At 39.3% G+C, this 22,341-nt stretch overlaps 2 protein-coding genes across 3 annotated transcripts in view; one reads left to right on the plus strand and one right to left on the minus strand.

Annotated features, from left to right (window-relative positions):
- The window catches only part of LOC121284008 (paraspeckle component 1-like), a 106,534-nt gene extending 85,650 nt beyond the window's left edge, over positions 1-20,884 (plus strand). Inside the window, exons 11-12 of one of the 2 annotated variants that reach the window (XR_005944419.1) lie at positions 5,443-5,533; positions 18,636-20,884. The gene's annotated coding sequence lies outside the window, so the exon portion shown is untranslated. The remainder of the gene's footprint in view (positions 1-5,442; positions 5,534-18,635) is intronic. The other variant, XR_005944420.1, reaches the window with a different exon arrangement.
- mphosph8 (M-phase phosphoprotein 8) overlaps positions 7,599-22,341 on the minus strand; it is a 70,418-nt gene continuing 55,675 nt past the window's right edge. The window contains exons 12-14 of the mRNA XM_041198908.1: positions 19,617-19,747; positions 12,697-12,780; positions 7,599-8,522 (exon numbers count right to left, since the gene is read on the minus strand). Coding sequence (XP_041054842.1) covers positions 8,481-8,522; positions 12,697-12,780; positions 19,617-19,747 — 257 coding nt within the window. The 3' untranslated portion in view covers positions 7,599-8,480. The remainder of the gene's footprint in view (positions 8,523-12,696; positions 12,781-19,616; positions 19,748-22,341) is intronic.

Consider the following 22,341-nt stretch of genomic DNA (forward strand, 5'->3'; position numbering starts at 1 on the left):
ATGTGGAGAAGTCGGGTGAGTTCTCCATTCTCATCGCATCAATTTTTGCATTTAAAAAAAATCTTTTGCGCCAATTCCTAATAGTTGACTTTATCTTGGTCGCTTTAAATTGTAAATCGTGTTTGTACGTTTGTTCCTATTGTGTACCTTTTAGTTGTTCTTGCTCATAATCGCCCAACTCAGTCAGCACAATGTACTATCCTGATGCCTCAGTTTTTAGTTCCCTTGAAAAATCCTAAATGGAGACAGTTCTGCATCTTTAAAAGATTCAGATGCTCCCTATCAGAATGTAATTAGCAATGTATTGAATAAATATTCAAAACAAGTGTTTTGAGGTGATCTTGGCCCTCACCATCCTTTTAGAATATGTGGCGAGAACGACGTGGAGTGGAAATCTCGGCGGATAGGGACAGTGGGCCGGAATGACCTCTCCGGGTATTGGATGGAGATCCTTAAACTGGTATAATAAAGGCAAAATACTGCGGATGCTGGAAAACTGAAACAAAAACAGTCATACGGACTCGAAACGTTAACTCTGCCTTTCCACAGATGCTGTCAGACCTGCTGAGTTTTTCCAGCAATTTTTGTTTTTGATCCTTAGACTGGTGCCTTGTATCCAAAATAGTAAAACAAAATAAGTAAACAAAGCCGCGTTTGACTTATAATTTGCATTCTCTTCCGCTTTCTCCTGTATTAGCATCAGGATCAGAGTTGATTATGTGAAAGACTAGTTTAAACTTCCCCAAGTTAACTGACCTCTCCTCCTTGCTCACTCCCAGAGTTAGCCTCCATCCTGGTAAATTTAGTTCCTTTACGTGGCGAGGTCAGTGCAATATAATTAATGTTTGAAATCTTTTCGTAAGTGCCATCCAATGCGAAAGGGCAGCTTGAATATGGCGAATGCGTATGTAAACGTGGGTTTAGTGCAGTTTCATGTCGCAAAGGTGATTTAGCAGAGCCCCTGACCAGGGCACAAGTTGAAGTTTCAGGAGTCCATTCGAAGGGAATTTGGTTCATTTTCATTAAAACACTACAGAGCCCTCTCGATTATCACTATTTTACTTTTTAAAACAAAATAAGTTCCACATCCACGGGAAATCAATGTCATTATTTAATCACGATAAAATTGTACAATTTTTGTGACGTGAAGGAGATGGGGAATTAGCTATTGTGTTTTGTGATCAATATTTATCGCTCAAAAACCAGATAATCTGGTCATTATGGTATTGTTGGAGTTTGTGGTGCAAATTTGCTGCCGGGCTTCCTAGATTGCAACAGTGACCACACTGATTGTTAAATCCTTTGAGAGGACCTGATGTGAAAGTCACTAGATAAAAGTCATTTTAAATCTCATAGTTTACCGCAGTATTGTCCAATATAAATCACTAACTAGTCAGGGTGGCTACAGAGGTGACATTTTAGCTGCATATATACCCTACTTTTAGTAGAAAATGTCTTGTGTGAAACAATACCGGTTTATGTACTTGTGTGCATGTTATCAAATAAATAACACTGTTCACTAACCAAGCAAGTAAAGCATTCAATTATAAAAAAAAACTCTTGCTCTCTGCTTTACCTTTTATTATACTAACAAATACACAAAAAGGTGCATGATCATATGTCCAATGATAGAAACTGTAATGGACATTATTAACCAGAAATGCAATTAGTCACATGACTTGTGGACAGTGTATTGGACAACACTGTTTCACTGTGAACCAATTCCTTTAGAATGCCTGAATTATACACAAAACGCTTGTAATATCTTTCCTTTAAGAAAGCAGTAGTTTGAAATACTTTGTTCCAGTAGACAGATTTGTTTTTAATATGAGATACCATACCGAATTACATACTAGAGTTAGAAAATAGCCCTGGGGCTAAAAGAGTGAGGAACTTGAGATAATTAAGTTTCAATAATACATTGTTGTTATTAAGGAACTGAAATCTGGCACCCCCACTACCTGATGCCTACATCATCCTTGGGTTCTAAAAGAGGTAGCTGCAAAGATAGTGAATGTGCTGGTTATGATTTTCCAAGACTTTCCACAAGGCCTCTCTATTTACTGTGTCAAAGGCCTTCGTCAGGAAAACGAAGGCACAATAAGAGTCCCATCTGTTGTTCACGGCATTCCTCTTGTATTTGCCGAAATATAAAGATCATGTTGTAAGTGCCTCCACCGTTCCTGAACCCACTTTGACTTTCCGGCATCATACGTTCTGCTGTGACTTACCAGAGTATTGAGTAGAACCTTTTGCTAGAATCTTACCAGCTTTCACAAGCAGTGAGATTCCTCTATGGTTGTCACAGATCTTTATCCTTTTCCTTTTATACAAGTGAACAATCACCCTTGAACTCCTGAGGAATGGTTTGTTGATCTCACATTCTATGATATAATTGTGCGAGTTTGATGGCTAGCTGGGGTCCCCAGAATTGTAAATTTCTCCTGGGATCCCATCTGATCCTGGAGCTTTCCTTAGGGTAGGGATCTGATGGCTTTGTCAACCTCCACAACAGAGCTTTGCTGTCCATATTTTCACATTTGGTACAGTCTGGAAGTTTGGCTATAACTACTGCTGTTATGATGGATGGACAGTTATGCACATCTCTAAAGTACTCAGTCCTGTGCTCTTTAATAACTCTCCTCTCATCAGGAGAGATGCCCTGTTAGTACTGAGAACAAGTGAGTAGCCACGTGAGAAAAAACCATACACCGCCTTCTAGGCTCCATAGAAATTTCTCAAGTTGTGCTGATCAGCATAGATTTAACTCGCCATGCATCTTGTATCCTGCGCATCTTCTATCACAGGTTCCTTTTGCTCTCCTGGACTGGATGTATCTTTGTTTCCCAGCCATGTTCCAGATGCTGCATTTTTTTCCTGTAGCAGTTCTTTAATTTGATCATTTTCATCGAACCAATCTTGGTTTCTTTTCTGTGTTCCCAGGACATAATTGGCAGCTTCCAGAACTGTTGATTTGGAGTTTCACTATGTAATTTCAATATCATTTGGGTTTTCTTTGGAACACAACTGTTCCTCAAGTCTGAACTTGAATTGTTTGCACTCTGCGGATGTCAGTTTCTGCACATCTGGCTTTCTTGAGGTCCAGTGCATACTGGTCTCCTTTTCGGTGAGATAGTAAATTGCATCTTGGAGTGTAGCATGCTGCGGTCTGTAGAGCACCCCACTCCTCATAAACCTGGTGATCATCATATCCTTTGTTGCTCTGCCAGGTGGTGATAAAATCAATCTGGTATTTAGGCCTTGGGTGCATCCAAGTGTTTTTGTACTTTGCCTTCTGTCTAGAGATAATGTTGGTGATTGACATATTCCAGTGGGTGCAAAGTCTCTGGCGAAGCATGCCATTGCTGATCGTAATATAATCAAAGTCAAAATGGTTTTACTAAGGGGAAAGTTTTTTGAGGATGTAACTAGTGGCATAAAGGGGAATCTGTAGATGTGGTTTACTTGGATTTCCAAAAGGCGTATGGTGCCAGACAAAAGGTTAATAGATAAGGACTTGTGGAGTTGGGGGTGATACATTAGCATGGAAAGACGACTGGTTAACTGATGGGAAGCAGCAAGTAGGGATAAACAGTGTATTTTCAAGTTGGCAGGCTGACTCTGGTGAAGTACCACAAGGATCAGTACTGGCTTCAATTATTTACAGTCTACATTAATGATTTAGACAAAGAGACAGAGACCGATATTTGCTGACTATACAAAGCTAGGTGAGAATGGAAGCTGTGAGGACACAGGCTGCAAAGAGATATAGACAGATTAAGTGAGTGGACAACAAGGTGGCAAATGGAGTATAACCTGGGGAAGTGTAATTATTTACTTCAGTAGTAAGAGTAAAAATTTTTAAAAGGCATAAAACTTGTAAATGTTGATGTTCAGAGGCACTTGAGTGTACTTGCACAAAGAACACAAAGTTAGCATGCAGGTGCAACAAACAATTAAGGCGGCAAATGACATGTTATTGTAAGGTTTGTTATTGTAAGGTTTTGGAGTACAAGTATTACTAAGTCTTGCTACAATTGTACATGTCTTTGGTGAGACCACACCTAGAATACTGTGTACAGGTTTGGTCACCATATTTAAGGAAGGATATACTTGCATTGGAGGTGTACAGCAAAGGTTCACTAGTTTGGTTTCTGGGATAGGAGGGGTGTCCCATGATGAGATGCTGAGTAAATTGGGCTGAGACATTCTGGAGTTTAGAAGTATAAGAGGTGATTTCATCGAAAAATATCAATTTCTGGGTGGGGCGTCTTTGATAGAGTAGACATTGAGAGGTTGTTTCGCTTGCCTGGGGAATCTAGAAAATGGCGTTTAGGACTGAGATGACAAAATTTTCACTCAAAGGGTTATGGATGCTCCATCACTGAAGGCTGAGATTGACAGACTTCTGGTGTGTCAGGGAATCCAAGGGATTTAGGGAGCAGGCAGGAAAGTGGAGTTAAGGACAATGACCAGCCACTATTGTATTGAATAGCAGAGCAGGCATGAGGGGCCATATGATCTTCTACTTCAATGGTCTCACATATGGCAAGAACATACGTTAAAATTTTCTTAAAGTCTCTAACTTTTTAAAAAGAATTAACAATTAGCTTGTTCCATTAACGTGCTGTTGATTCATACAGAATCAATGTGAAGATATTGATACATAGACAAAAATTGAAACTGGAACCTCTGTGCTCAGTGATGATTAGTTAGGATGTCTCGAACTATAAAATTTAAAAAGCAACCAGGATTCTTTCTTTCCACTACCTTGAGCATCAGAAAATATACATTTGCGAATCTTAGATGAAAACAGTATTGGACTCAGTTGTGATGCTTCCTACATTTGGAACAGCATGCAAACAATAATCACTTGTACTGGAAGGCTCCATTTTTAGGAGAGGAGGAACAAGAGTGGTCAAATGAATGGGATATGCAAAATTTGGAGTTGAGGCTACAATTGGAGTTTAGAAGAATAAGAGGCGATCTTATTGAAACACAGGATTCTGAGGAGGCTTGACAGGGGAGATGCTGGGAGAATGTTTCCTCTCGTGGGGGAAATCTAGAATTAGGGGCATATGTTTAATGAGGAATCCCCCATTTACGACAGAGCAGAGATGAGGAGGAATTTCTTCTGAGGGTGTTGGTCTTTTGAATTCTCTTCCCAGAGCCCAGAAGGTTGGGTCATTGAATATATTCAAGGCAGATTTTTTTGGTCAACAAGGGAGTTGAGGGTTATGGGGGACAGACAGGTAAATGGTAAGATCTTGGCTGATCTGATTGTGGCCTCCCATATGTATTTGAGATTGTCTTTTTGTAATTTAATCATACTTTTTCTTAATGTAACATTTTTACAATATTTAAACAAGCACCAACTAGCAATTCAATAGTTATCGTTAATCATGCTTTTTTTTTACTCCGTCTCTATCTTTCCATGTCTAGGTAATTTCATTTTAATGAGGGAAGGATGACATTTTCAAATACTCCATTGACGAGCTCTGAGTTTTTAATGCAACATAAGCTGGCACATTTGGTAAGTGTTTGGAGTTTCAGAATGATGGTATGAGGTAAAGTAGCAAACATCTGTTTAAAGGTGTTTAAGCACTCCTGTATATTTTTAATGAGGAAGAACTTTGTATTTATATAGCACTATTGTAAATATAGGGCGCATTTTAAATTTAAGATTGAGCGACTAACAATGCTAAACCTTTGTCCCGGTCTGTCCCCGATTTGCCCATTTACCTGCCTGACCATTCCACTCCCTCCCTCTGGGTTCAGGAGAGGAAGCAGTGAGTTGGAGGCTGGGCAAAGCCACAGTGGGCCTGCACAAGCTAAGTAGAAAGAGTAAGCATAGCTATTGCATTTACAAATTTAGGAATATATAGTATTTCAACTTTAAGGGTATGTAATGTTTTGCTTTTGACTGTAAAGGTCCTAGAGAGAATGTAACTACACTGGTTCTAATCGGAAAATATGATTTACTTAAGTTGCAACTTTATGAAACAACTTTAACTGTATGCACTTCTGTTACTGTTACAACAATGTTTAAGATTGTTTGGGATCACATCTTTAAATTTAGGGTAAAATAAAGGGGGCCAATCTGTTTTATGTCTGGCCTGGATCATCAAGCCTGGATGTTTTGATTGTTGGAGAATGCACCTTACAAGTAAAACAGTCTGGGCCCACTTCATAGGGTTTGTGCTTAGTCAAGGGCAGCAGTAAAACTGCCTTTTTAGTTGTGAGATGAGAGTTGGGGCCTTGAGGACTGCTAATCAGCAAATCTACCTGGATAGATGGCCCATGTGGTTCACATTGTCATGGAAAGGAGGGGGGAAGGATTTCCAAGATATCCCTGAAAATTGTCTGCCAGGATCCAGGGGAGGGAGAGAAAGCAACTTGAGGCCGAAAGTCTGGAATGTGGGTGGAAGCTCACGCTTGCATTGTAAAGAACAAATTTATGGAGAGTTAAAACGAGGCTAGAAAATCTGCTTAGCTTGTGCTAGAGCAAATCCAGGGAAATTCACACAAAGACAGTTCTGAAGTTAAAAGCTGCCAGGCTGAGAAAGAAAAGTACAAAAATAAATTCTTGGCTCCTGAGTAATTTGACATTCTGGGAGAATTGAATTACTACTCAACTCGGGGGTGTGGGGGGCGGGGGGACTGTGTAACATATACCTAAGTGCTTGTCATTTGTTACAAATCCTTTTGAGCTATAAACTAGAAGTTCAAATTTAAATGTTATCGGTCTCAGTATAAGATTGCTACTTTTTTCCTTCAAATTAATGATTTGGACATTAATGTTTTGATGTAAATCAGTTTCTTTTCCCAGTAGATATTAATTATGAAAGCTAAGCATATGCAGTGATGAGATTTATAATAAAACTTTCCCCAAAAATTGCTCCCAAGTGTGTTTCTTGCTGCTTCCACGTGCCATGAAAAAAATTAAATCTTCAGAAACTTGTTTTACTCATGCAGGGAATTCATGTGTGGGTGGATGAAAAACAACTTTCGTTTACCAGGGAATTATCACTTTAGAGCACTCTAGCATTCATTACCATATGACCTGCTGAAACTAATGATATTTTCATGTAGTAATATAGCCAAAGGGGCAAAGTGTTGAGTGGCAATGGTCCTTTAGTATTTTTGAAATTTACTGAAGGAACACAAGATGTCTTGGTAAAACACTGGTTCCTAGTAAGGTTTAAGTTGATAATCATTGCCATTTTCCCTTTTCTTTTAGGAGATGTGGGATTTTGTATTCAACAGATTAATACCAAAATTCATTCTTAAACATTACAAATTATATTTTACATAAAATTTACAAAAGATCAATAAAGAATTTAGGTTTTACATGGGATAGAACAAAACTTTCACAACAATCACATTCCTCAAGTCAGCATTTTTGGTAGTATTTGCTATAATTTAGGCACATATTGGTAGTTCACATACAGCATAACTAGCAAGAGAACAGCAAGGCACATTCTGGAGTTGTGTGTATGTAGTGTAAAAATGTTCATTTTAAAGCATGCAATATATATTTTAGTCATAACTGTACCATACCAGTGCTTGCCCTTTAAATAAAACAAAAAACTAAGAACCATTGTAACAGCTTTTATCAAAGGCCATTCTAACAATGCCAACATGGATTTACAACACTTGTTTGTAAAGAACACAAATAAAATGAATAAATGATTCCTAACTGAATTCAACAGAACATGTCACACAAGATGAAAAACGTGTTGTCAGATTCATTTGTTAAGGTCTATGTATTGACTTTTAAAAGGAATGACAGAATATTTAAAGTTTAAAATGCAGTTCTGTACCATGATACACTATACAGATTCATAAATACAAAAAAATCATAAGAAATACTAAAACTAGTAAAGGTGGAACCACCAGTGAACAAATGTGCTATGGTAAAGAGATAGTTTATGGGCTCACATTGGTGTTTCTACTGTACTTCAGATAACAGTGAAGCTTTCAAAGCAGATCAATCTATTCATCCTCCATCTCACAATGGCAAGTGACATGAGCCAAGTAAAATAATGAACCAATCTCAAACCAGCTTCAGTACCTAGTTAAAGAGGTGCAGTAGCCTGATAGAGAAAAAAGGTATCAACTTGTTTGTATGTACCTTTCATAAATATTCAATCTGGAGCATATTTCCACTCCATTCCACATTGTGGAAAGTCTGTATATACAGTCAGGATTTACATAGGCAAATGACACTGCACCAGCTATCGCTTCACAACATTGACTGTTACCTACAAAAAGACAACTTTAAAAACAATACAGTAACTAGTTTGTAAAACTTTCAATAGCAATATATTTTCTGAAGATGTTTATAACAATTGTCAGGCAGAGGCATTTCGGCATAAAGTCCCAACTATCCAGGAGGAGCTGTAGGTGAAAACAATGCTCACATCTGTCCATAATTATGATTAACCCACAGGTAGAAAAACTGCATTGTGGGCATATATTCACTGGAGTTGGACTCTATATGCACAAATAAGCAGCTTTACCTGAAACAAAAGCAGTATTCCATTAGACATTAGTATTCCAACACATTTCAGCATACTTTTTCAAGCATATTTTAATGGTCTAAAGTATTAAAAACAAATTAGTGATGCAGAGTAATGTTCCAGGCTTAACTGGTGAGTTAGACAACCTCATGGGGTTGCTACAAATAGCCTGTGAACTGAATTTAGAAAGCACAATTGGCATTCCTGACCCAAGTGGATTTTGAGCAAGGACACTATTGGAAATAACTGTAATTCCAGCTATGGTCAAATACTTCATTCATTTTGTCCACAAGGTTAAGAATGCTCACTTCAAATGAAGCACTATGAGTTTGCTGGGACTTGTAAAACCATACCCTAGCATGAACCGGTAGCTTTAGAAGAAATGATTTGATGTTTAATCAAGGTACAGCACATCAGTTTAAAATTATGAACAGCTACATTAAACTCAAACATTTAATAACAACCCCAAAGAACAGCAAACAGGTCCCAACACAATCCAGTATGATTCTTAATGTGGAGCAGCAGAGAAATTTACTGTGCACAAAACAATCCTCTAAGTGATTAGTCACCATTTTATTTTAAGAAAAAGTCAGAGTGAAGGGAAGGAAAAAGTATACTACTAATGTTGAAATTATTAACTTTATATACCCACACGTACCCATTCTTGCCATATGTGAGACCATTGGATTTTTAAAAACCAAGTCAACCAACTGCCATTTCTGGGCTTCTTCCTTCCAGGTTGCTCAATGATATTACTGACACAAACAGCCATTTCCAATGGAGCAACAATTCATTTAACAGCTGCACATCAGACATGTGAGAGGCAATCCAAAGCCACCTGCCTCTAATTAAAAAATGTTACTGGCTTGGTAAACTACACTTTATCTCTGGCATTGATTCTTAAGTCAGGCATATGCAAATCAAAACAGCAAAGGTTCTGTGCCTGATCATTACCCATGTCCCTCCATTGAGTACTTTGTCAGATTCCTCCTTAGTAAACATCGATAGAAAATATAAGAACTGGAGATAATAGAGGCAATGGATAGGGTGAAAATTATGGGGAGGTGGTACTAGAAAGGCTGGCCACACAATGGTCACCTGGCCTGGATATCTTACATCTCAGTTCACTGAAGGAAATGGGCTGGAGATAGTGGAAGGGCTTGCCATGATTTTCTCTAAATGGGGAGAGATGCCAGAGCATTGGGGATTGGCAAATATATCTTTAGACAAGAAAGGATGTAAGGACAGTCCTTGTAACTACAGGCCAGTTAGTTTAACATCAATAGCAGATAAGGTTTTAGAAACAATAATCAGGGAATAAAAATCAACAGGCACTTGGAGAGTTAATTAAAATAGTAACAGAGAAGGTTAATGAAGGGAATGTTCATATGGATTTTTAAAAATGTGTTCAGCAAACTGCCACACAAAAGGCTGCATTTGTTGCCAATGCCATGCATGCTCAGTTCTAGTGTTTAACTTCATTACGTCATTGCAAGCAACAGGGTAAGGGAGTCAGTGTCTGTTTAGCGTATACCAATCGAGAAATCATTTCAATGCACCAATTCCTTGCACGTCTTGTCATTTTATTTGTAAAAATTGCCTTCAGCTCAACCAAAACTCACTGCCTAAGGTCATAGTCTGACTGAGGCCCTGCCCCAGAAATCCACCTCCTCCTCACTCAAGTGACAACAGCTCCAGCCAATCCGCTTCCCCATTCCCTGGAAATGCACCTTCCTTACTGCATCCTAACTTAAAATTACTTAATTCAAGTCATCAACAATTCAAAATGGTGGCTCCAATTTACATTGCTAATTCACATTATCCAAAAATTCACATTTTAGTGGCAAAATATGGTAGCTTTGGCAGGCTGGGTGCAGCAGAATTATGTAATTCATTTTTTTGCGCACACGCAGACTATTGCATATATGCAGACAGGTATCAGTGGCCATCTTGTATTAGCAGGAGACACTTACAAAAGTATAATAATTTTCATATTATTCTGGTTTATTGTAATGGACGTTTACAGGTGTGGGTGCAGTTGGTTCTGTGTGACTTAATTACCTTGGAGTCAGGTAGACAGCAAGCTTGAAACTATCAAAAGAAATTAGGTATAGAAATGTACTTAATGCCTTAGGTCTTAACATGCAAGGTGTGAAGGGAATTTGCATTTTTAGATAAGTTAAGATATTGTTTGGATTTCAAAGGGGACGTTAGGATGTTTATAACTAGCCAAATAAGCAAGACTAAGCAGTGTTTATTTTTTCCCAAAGGTTACTGATAATATTGACAGCAGATTTCTATATTAAAGGTAAAGTTCCAAAGACATATTTAACAATAGAATTTATATATTAAAGAGAGAGAAACATATCAAGGAGAAGGAAAGGCTATGTTGGAGGGGGGGCCATGTAAGATCTAACTGGAGTGTGAGAAACAATCTTCGGGGAGCCTCCAGCCATTTGTGCATAAGTCTGCAGTGTCCAGTAACTAAAAGCTGGAGACTAAAAGCTTTTAGAATTCTACTGTCTAGTGGGTACTTTGGTAACTTGCTGGCTTGTTTTATTTTAATTTAAAATCAATTGTGGACTGTTGCCTGAAAGGGGGTGTATAATTGGGAGTTCGGTTAATTAGGAATTTTAGGATTTGTTATAGCCCCTGTAGTAATTGTAGTAATATATGCGCTTGTAATCTTTTTTGTTAATAAACATTTTAATTTAATTTTTAAAATCTCTAAAGGTCTTAGTGGACTCATTGCTTCTGAGTTCAGCGCACACATCTCATAATAAATACAAATTGAAAACCATTCTGATAGCATGGCCAAGTTTCCCTTGCAGACTTGGTCTGCCTGACACATGTCATCTGCATCATCATAACATTTAACAAAATTGAGGCTCATGCAATAGGAGGGTCAGAAGCCCATTTTTCATCCAATTGAGCAAAGGACAGTTGTGGTAAACAGTTATTTTTCAGACTGGTACTCAGTGGTGTTCCAGGGTCAGTGCTAGGATCACTTTTTTTGCCATGTTTACAAAAAAACTTGACTCTTTGAATACAGGGTAGAATTTCAAAATTTGCTAATGAAACCAAAGGACTGGCAACCAGTGAGGATGATAGGAATAGTTTGCAACATGACAGGCTATCTGAATGGGCAGGCAAGTGGCAGATGTAATTTAATATATATGGCTTCTTGGTCTTCATAAATAGAGACACTGTGTGCAAAAGTAGGGAAGTTTTGCTGAACCTTTAGAGCTCTTGTTAGGTCCCAGTTGAAGTACTGCATCCAGTTCTGATCACCACACTGTAGGAAGGATGCAAGGGTCCTTGAGAGGGTGCGGAAGAGATTTACCAGAATGCTTCTAGGGCTGGGGGATTTTATTTACAAGGTTAGATTGGAAAAGCTGGGCTTATTCTCCTTAAAACAAAAAAAAGCTTGTGGGGAGATTTGATAGAACTGTTCAAGAGGATATGTTTGGATAAGGTTGACTAGAAAAAATTGTTCTCGTTAGCTGATAGTACAAGGACTAGGGGACACAGATTTACAGCTCTGGGCAAGAAATGCAGGGGGAATGTGAGGAGGAACCTCTTTATGCAATGAGTAGTAATGACCTGCCCAAGGTGGGGGAAGAAGTGGAAACAATGATTTAAGAAACTGAATGGGCACTTGAAGGAAATAAATCTGCAGGACTAAGGGCATTGAACAGGGGTGAGACGCTGACTGGATTGCTCTGTGGAGAACCAGCATGGACTCGATGACCAAATAGCCTCCTCCTGTGCTGTAAATGACTCCATATATAGACATGAGGATGACAATATTGGGCTCAACAACTGAATTACCAATACAATATCTACATCAATGCTTGAAGGCCATCCAATTGGCAGAGGTTACCACCACCACTGAGCCAAACTAGTCACTATTTTTGGAAATAGTGGAAGGAAAATGGCTCACCCGCTTCTGCAAGTTCAAATTGCAACATCACAACAGGTAAGTTAAATTAATAAGTACTTCTAGTTTATATTAAGAGTTAAAAATAGCCTTGTGCCAGGAATAAACTAATTCTCATTAATCACAATTACAGACCAGCAGTGGAGTTTAATCTGGATGAAAGCATTTCACTATTTAAAAATGTTATGTCTTAATATTCCAGAGTTTTACTCCAATATATCAAAATATGCCTACCTTGGCAGTAGGTGCTTCAGCAAGTCTAATAAATAATTTATTAGTGCCAGGCACTGGACTGAAGGAATAAATAAAATGACTATCCTGGAAAACAAAAACAAAAATTAAATTGGTCAAACTAGATTTCAACATTATTAAAAAGCTGATAAAAGGATTTTTTCAGCATTATTTAGACTGTAATCAAGTGGCATACATACTCATTAGACTATTTAAAGTTACATAAGCAGAACAATCTATCACAGCTACCAACAGTAACAAAATGCTGCCTTTCTAATACATCAAGTTACAAAAAGGCATGTAAGTGAAATGAAACTGAAGACACCACTTAGTCCTTTTTGCCATGGATGTGCAGTGTCTCCACATTATCAGTCCCTATCACAGACAGCCTGCTCGCCATCCAATTCTTACTTGAACAGCAGCCCAGCCAGCACCAATCCACCACCATCCTCCTCGGCTTGGCTGAACATGTTCTTACATCAAAATATTTCTCCTTTAAGTCCTCTCACTTTCTCCAAATAAAAGGCTATGGTCCTGGTCACACTTGCCTTTTTGTGAGATAAGTGGAAGATTCCTTGTTCCAGTCCCAAATGAGTCCTCTCCCTCACCACTTTTCTCCTGGTACACAGATGGCCATCAGTTCTCACCTCCAAGTAGAAAATCTAATCAACTTTGCTTCAGATTTCCACATCTCCCTTGCCTTCTCTTTCTCATCTCTCTATTGCCATTAGTGGGGACAGATGGTTAACCAACATATAAACCTAGTGGTGAGTTCTACAACTACTCAAAGTCTCCTCTAAGCCAAGCACCTTCCTTAGCAACCCAAAAATCCCCATGCACAAGTCGACACCTTTAACTTACTGCGCAAAGCATTTTATTGGGATTTCTTTCAACTTAATATACTTTATTTGCTGTTCACAATGCAGTTTCCTCTATAGTGAGATGACCAAATGCAAAAGGTGTGAAGTTAGTTTAATAGACATCAGTAGGGAAGTTTGAGCATGAATCTAATTTGGATATATTAGCTGGGATTGTAAATTCTGTGCTGTTAAGATATATTTGTAAATTTGCTAGCCTTGGCTGTACATCTTTGAATAGGTGCAATCGTAGTCATTCATACTGTGTGGTACCTCAGTGACAGGACCAACCTATGTGCACCGTTGAGGATATGGAGCAAAAAATATCAAAGGCTTCTCCTTTGTAAAATAGTAGCAATGCCAGATGTACTAAACTATTAAGCTTTCTCCTGCTCAGATACTGATTTTCTTTGATCCTTACAAGACAGGAAACAAATAACTAGCTTATACTGTTCTCTTCAAAAAAGAGAGTGGAAACAGCATTCCTGGTCTACTTTGAGAGATAGCAGAAAAACAATGGAACAATTTCTTCACCCAAATTAAATTGGGAAATGGCCTGACAAAAATTCTGGATCAATCCTAAACACTGTTGGGATTAAATGCCAAGTCAATTGTGACTGAACCGCTGTGACCATAAGCTAATTCTAAAAGTATAGCTTTCCACGAGACAAATTCATAGATAAGATTCATAAAGAAACTGGAATAGAGAGCACATGAATTTATGGCAAAAGTTCCATAATCTTGCTCGAACAGAGGTCCAAATAGTCCTCATCTATCACCACCCTCCTCCACCTGGGTAAACCTGTTTGCTCATTGAACAACTTCTCCTTTAACTTGTCTCACTTCCTCCAAATAAAAGGTGTTGCTTTGGCTACCCAACATGGGCCCTAGTTATGCCCATCCTTTTGTTCAGTATGTGGAACATTCCCTGCTCAAGTCCTACTCAGGCCCCCTCGCCCAATTCATTTTTCAGTACATCGACTACTGGTGCTGCTTCCTGCATTTGCCTGGAACGACCAATACCAGGAATGGGCGAGTTGCCTTATGAGGAAAGGATGGACAGGTTAGGCTTGTATCCACTGGAGTTTAGAAGAGTAAGAGGCAACTTAATTCAAACCTTTAAGATCCTGAGGGATGTTGACAGGGTGGATGTGGAGAGGATGTTTCCTCTTGTGGGAGAATCTAGAATTAGGGATTGCTCATTTAAGACAGATGAGAATTGTTTTCTCAGAGGGTTGAGTGTCTTTTGAACTCTCTTCCTCAAAAGGCGATAGAAGCAACCTTTGAATATTTTTAAGACAGAGCTAGATAGATCCTTGATTAAAAAGGGGTTGAAAGTTATAGGGAGTAGGCAGGAATGTGGGGTTGAGGTTACAATCAGATCAGCCCTGGTCTTATTGAATGGCAGAGCAGGCTCAAAGGGCTGAGTGGCCTACTCCTGTTCCTTACGTTCTTATGGAAAAATTCAATTTTGCTTTTCTCACCCTCATAGGGTCTATCTCCAACACTTCCTTTCCTTGACTTTTGTCTCCATTTCTGGGTACAGGCTGATTATTAATATTCATTATAAGCTCACCAACTCCCACAGCTACCTCGACTACAATTCCTCACATCCTGCTTCTTGTAAGGACTCTATTCCATTCTTAGTTTCACCATCTCATCTGTTCCAATAATGCTACCTTTGCAATGGTGCTTCCAACAGGCCTTCCTTTTTCCTCAACCAAGGATGTGCCCCCCCACCCTCGGTTGGCAGGGTCCTCAACAATGTCTGAACTCTTTCTCTCACTTTTCCCCTCCATCCCAGAATCACAATAGAATTCCTTGTCCTCAATTCCCAGCCTTCACATTCAAAGGATCATCCTCTGCCATTTCCACCACCCCCAGTGTGATGCCACCGCCAAACACATCTTCCCCTCCCGTCAGCATTCTGAAGGGACCATTCTCTTGTGACTCCCTGCTCCACAGCTCTTATCACCTCCAACATCTTGTCCCCTTCCCATGCAATTGCAGGAGGTCTAACACCTGCCAGTTTACTTCCTCTCTCCTAACTGTCCAAGCCGCAAACACTCCTTCCAGGCGAAGCAGTGATTTACTTGCACTACTTTCAATTTAGTCTACTCACAATGCAGTCTCCTCCAAATCGAGACCACCAAGCACAGACTTGGTGACCAGATTGTGGAACACCTCCATTCAGTCCATATACATGACCCTAACCTGATTGCTTGCCATTTTAATTCACATTTGTCCTTGGCCTGCTGCAATTCTTTCTTTCTTGGGATGTGGGTATAGCTGGCAAGGCCAGCATTTGTTAGCCATCCCTAATTGCCCTTGAAATGACTTTGCTAGGTTAGTCCAGAGGGCAATTAAGAGTCAACCACATTGCTGTGGGTCTAGAGTCACATATAGTCTAGACCAGGTAAGGATGAAATATTCCTTCCCTAAAAGACATGAATGAACCAGATGGGTCTTTATGACAATTGATGATAGCCTCTGTAATGGTGACCATGAAACTGTACTCCAGGTTTATTAACGGAATTCAAATTGAACTTATTTCCCCAGAGCATAAGGATGGGTCTCTGGATTACTAGTCTAGTGACATTACCACAATGCCACCATCTCCCCTTGTTCCAGCGAAGCCCAAAGCAAGCTGAAGGAACAATGCCTCATCTTCCGATTCGGCGCTTGAGTTCAACAACTTCAGACTGTGAACTCTGCCCTTGATTATTTTTTTGCCGAGTGCCAGTCTGTATCTTGTTTTCCTGTCTTTGCTTTCAGATAGAGCTGTACTTTATCCTGCCATTGACACTTACTCTGGACCAATGCTTTGTTTCTTTACTACAACCATTACCACTCCTTTTGTCTTTTGTTCCGTGACATTCGTCATTTAATCTCTTCTGCCCTCTAACCTATCCATAATCTTTCCTTTCTCAGCAACATACATAAAACCCATTACATTTCTACCTCTCTTCACTTCTGAAGAGGAGTCAAATTGGACTCAAAAGTTAACTCTTTCTCTCTCCACACTGCCTGCACTGAGTTTTTCCAGCATCTGCAATATTTTGCTTTTATACAACTTCTAACCAGTTTGCACAAAGCAGGATACCAAGTAGGTCAGGAAAGACTAACTGGTTGCAACATAAACTTAAATAGAACCAGGCATTAAATCAATGTTGAAAAGATCCCAAGAGTACTGAAGGAGATCACATAAGATAGACTAACCAATGTAGTGGATTACCACTGCACAAACCATCCATTTGTATTACAGGTTTAAATGTGATGTGATGAAACTGAAACACTTACCTTAATCTGTGGTCGGAGGTCAGGAATTCTGCAGCTGTACAGGCACCTTGGTGAGACCACACCTGGAGGAGTGCACGCAGTTTTGGTCTCCTTACTCAAGAAAGAATATACTTGCCATAGAGTGCAACGAAGATTCACTAGACTGATTCCTGGGATGGCAGGATTATCGTATGAGGAGAGATTGGGCTGACTGGATACAGGGATGACGTTACCTCTGGCTGGGGTGTCTAGAACAAGGAGTCACAGTCTCAGGATACGGGGCAAACCATTTAGGACTAAGATGAGGAGAAATTTCTTCACTCAGAGGTTGGTGAACCTGTAGAATTCTCTACCACAGAAGGCTGTGGAGGCCAAGTCACTGAATATATTTGAGGAGAAAGTGGATAGATTTCTAGACGAAAAGCATCAAGGGGTATGAGAGCTGGAATATGGCACTGAGATAGAGGATCAGTCATAATCATATTGAATAGCAAAGCAGGCTCGAAGGGCCAAATGACCTACTCCAATTTTCTGTGTCTCCTGTGCACATGCCAGCAAGTGGCTGCACAGTTCGGGTTTTTCACATCTTCAGCCTGAGGACCGGCCCTGCACACAAGGAAGAACAAACAGTGCGAAACTGCAGGTCAAATGACCTGAACCAGAGCTCCATTACCAAGGAAAGGGTCACAAGGAGCAGGACATAGGGAGAGGACCCAGAAGAAAATCCCAGGCACAGTCAAAGACAGGGATCAGAAAGTGGTCCCAGAGGTCAAGTTAAAAGAAAGCAGAGCAATAGTCCCCAAGTTAGAGAGCTGCAAGGAGCAGATCTGAAGTGAAACAGGCTTGAGATATGTCCTGAAGATCCAAGGAGGCAGCTGAAGGTCGGTGACTCTGTGCTGCAGGCCGCCATGACAAAGATACTCTTTTGAAGCAGTGGTGTTCTACTTGGCATGGACGAGGATCTGAAATTGTGCTCAGAAGGTGAAGTTTGAGTGTACTTCAAGATCCAGAGTAAAAAGAACCTCGCAACCCTGGAGGTGGATCCTTGTTTAAGCTGTCCGAGTAAGAGTGACATTTGAAGAGAATTCCAAGGCAAGTTCTTCAAATGTGGAGATTGGAAACCTTCATGAGAAAGACAAAGTTTCTGATTGGTCACAATGTGACAAACGTCTGGGTGGGTTGTTGAGAAATCCATGGAATCTGCTTTGGTCGCATCTGTCACTTACTTTGGAGTGTGGTGTGTCTGACCACAGCTCGGCTGTTAATTCACATATACCTCATACTTACCCTTAATATTAGGGCAATATTGTAAATTGTTTCTGAATTTGTGTCTGTGAAGATTTTGCTAGAGTAAAGGAATAGTGTGATTTGAATAATTTTCTTGTGTTGGCATTGAGCTCTTTAAAACCTATTTGCCTGGTGTACTACAGTTCATTTTTCTTGTTTAATAAGTGTTATATTCTGTTGTTAAAAATTCATAGTAGTCTCCTGTGAATTTGTTCAGTAACTTTCCTCCACAGTTTCTTAAAGTTAGGATGTATCAAGCCAGGTTTCACTATGGGAACTGACTTGTCCAGTATTATCAGCTGGGATCGTAACAGCAAGAACCAAAGAACTGATATCTACCACTGGAAACAGGAAATCTGATCAACTATCATTAAATAGTTGATTTGATAGCACCAAATTGAGAAAATCCTTGGTGAAATAGCGAGTTCCTGTCTCCTGTCTCTTGCTTTCTCAGAACCATGACCTGCAAAACCTTTAAAGTTTATCGGTATAACTCACTATCTACTTATATCTTTTCAGCCATTCATGTGATCAGTGGCAGAGGAAAAACAAATTTTCATGCTCAGGAATTTGGCTTCTGTCAAGTAGAAATGAGAGTGCCTACGGCTTTTGAGAAACATGAACAGCTTTCACCTCCAGAGTCCGTGTACTGTGATCCAAATGTCCTACAGTTGGTTTGACCATCTACCATTCTCTTGCTCCAAGTCAAGATATCACGCCCGGATCCCACCCAGATGCATGTCTGCTAGTCAAGCATGCCTGAAAGGATTACCTCTACTGTACAGTATTCTTTTGAATCCACCCAGTAAAATGAAGGGAAATGGCCTGGTTGAACCTAAATAACTTCCACAGGCTGGTCATTGGCTGAGCAGATACAGCTGAAGCGGTCACACAAAATCTTCAAAGATGTCATCAGACCCAAAATTCTGAAATAACTTTTCCCTCTGGAATAAGAACATAGGACTTAGGAGCAGGAGTAAAAGTAGACAATTCAGCCCTACCGACCCTGCCAGAGTCACCCCACCAACCAATCAGCATTCTTTTCTCCTGTAGTATAAATTGTTGAGATCATGTGAAATTTGGCATGCGTGTTTGTCCTGATAAGTGCAAGCTTTGGCAACATGTCTCTCTTCTCAGTACTAAAAAATTTGAATATTGCTAAAAAACACAGACCAGCTAGGCACAATTCCCTGAAATGTAAAATTTTGATTCATAACTGAACCATGTGTATAAATACTTATCTGTTTATTGTTGTCTAAGCTTACATCACAGTTTTGGTGGCATACAAGTACTGGGCTTCATATACGACTTATGTGCAACATAACATTTAAAATTTAGACGCAGCATAGATTTTCAATTTGCTGCCCAAACATAAAAGTGAAATCAATGGAAATGAAAATTGCATTGCTTTAAAATGCCACTTTCATGCTCGGGCAGCAAGTAGCAAATTTAGTCACAGATTGACAAGTTAGGAAAACAATAAAAAGAACAAGTACTTACCAAAAATACAGGAAGCTGAAATTTATCATTTAGAATAACAGCCTGAACACTGCAGGATCCACAAAGTTTAGCCACTATGTGGTCATGGCTATAAAAGTTTGCATGAAAGATGAAGAGAAGAATCCCAGTTCCTAGGAAAGAGTGCATCCTGGATTAGTTTAATCTATTGGCATGCAAAACAGATTCTCACTAATACAAATGCAGTCTCAACCGACTTATAGCAGATGTGCCCTCACAAATGTGATTTGCCCCTTCTATGCAATAGCTGGTGTAAAGCTGAAATGAAGACAGAAATACAACGTCCCCCTCCCCCCGCCCAGCCCCACATATCAGACAGCATCTGGCAAAGAAACAAACAAAAGCAGTCACATTAATATAGGAACAAGGTAGACCATTTATAGCCCTTGAGCACGTTCCATCATTCAATGAGATAATGGTTAATCTACAACCCAAATGCAATTACATGCCTTTGCTCCATATCCTTTCATACATTTGGTTAACAAAAATCTTGTCAATCTCAGGTTTAAAGCTAACAATTAATCTAGCATCAACTGCCTTTTGCAAAACAAAGTTCCAAACTTCAACAAAAAGGGTGGCAGAAGTATTTCCTCATCTCACACCTGAAAAGGTTTCACTCTAATTTATAGTCTAATCCTAAATGGTCCTACCAGCAGAAATAATTTCTATCAACCCTTGTGGCACCCCTCAAAACCTAGAAAGCTTCAATCAACTCACCTTTTGACCTTCTAAATTCCAGTGAATATAACCCAAGTTTGTGTAATCTCTCCTCATAATTTAACCCTGGAGCTTAAGTATCACCCTGATAAATTCATGCTTCACTCCCTCCGAGGCCACTGTATCTTTCCTAAAACACTTCGCAGTACTTCAGGTGTGGTCTAACCAGGGCTTTGTACAACTGAAGTATAACTTCTTCCCTTTGTATTCTGTCCAGAACTAGGTGCTGAGGGACGTACTAATGTTTGGGACAGCCACTGCAGAGGCGCAACGGGGAAAGTCACTGTCTAAGACCTTTCAGCCACAGTGCACCGAGGGGCTGGAAACTGTATAGATCCCCGTGGGCTGTATGTCTCACATTGGAACTATACAGCAAATATTACATGTATCAGCTTTTGTGTTGAAGTACCTAAGAGTGCAACATGATCGATGTAGAGGATTTGAATATTATTGCACTGTGATGGCCATTTTGAAATGTTTTGTAATTTTTTTGAAGATATTTTATGAATAATAAATATTTTTGTAAAAAAGTATTCTCATCCTCTAGATATGTAGGCCAACATTCCATAAGTCTTTTGATTATTTTCTTTACATGTTCACGTTTTAATGATGTATGTACCTGCATCTCTAAGTCTCCACTTTTTCTAGCTCTTCTTCATTTAGAAAGTAATTTTCAGGTACAAAGTTATTGACCCCATTTAATGACATTGAAATCCACTTGTCAATTGTGCTCACTCTGTGTCAAATACTCAATTTTTATGTTATCATCTACACCATTTACTATGCCACCTACTTTTGTGCCATCAAAATAATTCAGTGTTCAACAAAAATACATTATATTGAAAAACAAAAATTCAGTAGGAACCACCTATTTTTTGTGCACACAGGAAGTTAAGGATTATGTTAGATTAGAAGAAGTGGTTTATAATGTTGCAATAAACAGTAGCAAGTCTGAGGATTGGATGTGTTTTGAAACCCAAGGGCCACCAAAGACTGATTAAAATGAAAGGAAAAAATAGAATGAGAATAAACTAGCCAGAAATATAGACACAAATGGCAAGAGGTTTTTATATATAAAGAAAGAGTAGCTAAGTAATAATTAGTCCCTTAGAAGCAGAGGCAGGAGAAATTATCATGGGGGATGAGGAAATGGGAAAGGCATTGAATATTTTATGTCCGTTTTCAGAGTAGAAGACAAGTTGCATATCAGAAACAGAGTAATCTAGGGCCTAAAATGAATGAGGAAATTAAGATAATTAATTCCAGCAGAGAAAACGTATTGTAGAAAGTTATGGAACTAAAATCCAAAAAATCCCTGGGACCCGATAGCCTACAACTTAGGTTCTAAAGAGGTAGTGGATGCATTGACTAAGATTTTCCAACATTTCCCAGATTCACCAATGGTCCCAGCAGGTTGGAAGTTGACAAATGTAACAGCACCTTTCAAGAAAGAAGGGAGAGAGAAAACAGGCAACTTACAGGTCAGTTAGCCTAAGATCAGTCATTGGGAAAATGCCAGAACCTATTATTAAGGAAGTCTTAACAATGCACTTAGAAAAGCATAGTATAATTAGAACAAGTCAACATGGTTTTACAAAAGGGAAATCCTGTTTGACAAATGTATTAGAATTTTTTTGAGAATGCAACTAGTAGGATAGATAAAGGGGAACCAGGTTTCCAAAATAAATTCAAGAAGGTGCCACATAAAATGTTAATAGGCAAGATACGGGCTCACAGAGTTGGGAGTAATATATTAGCAGGGATTGGTTAAATGACACAAAACACAGAGTGGGTATAAATGAAGCATTTTCAAGCTGCAGGCAGGCTGTGACCAGAAGAGTGCCACAAGAACCGGTGCTGGAGCCTCAGCTATTTACAATCTATATTAAAATAAATGGATGAAGAGACAGAGTAATTTATCCAAGTTTGCTGAGGTTGTTTCCACTAGTCAGAGAATCTAAAACACGGGGGCACAGTCACTGGATAAGGG

This window comes from Carcharodon carcharias, chromosome 11, assembly GCF_017639515.1.
Source record: "Carcharodon carcharias isolate sCarCar2 chromosome 11, sCarCar2.pri, whole genome shotgun sequence".
In the NCBI taxonomy this organism is placed as follows: Eukaryota; Metazoa; Chordata; class Chondrichthyes; order Lamniformes; family Lamnidae; genus Carcharodon; species Carcharodon carcharias.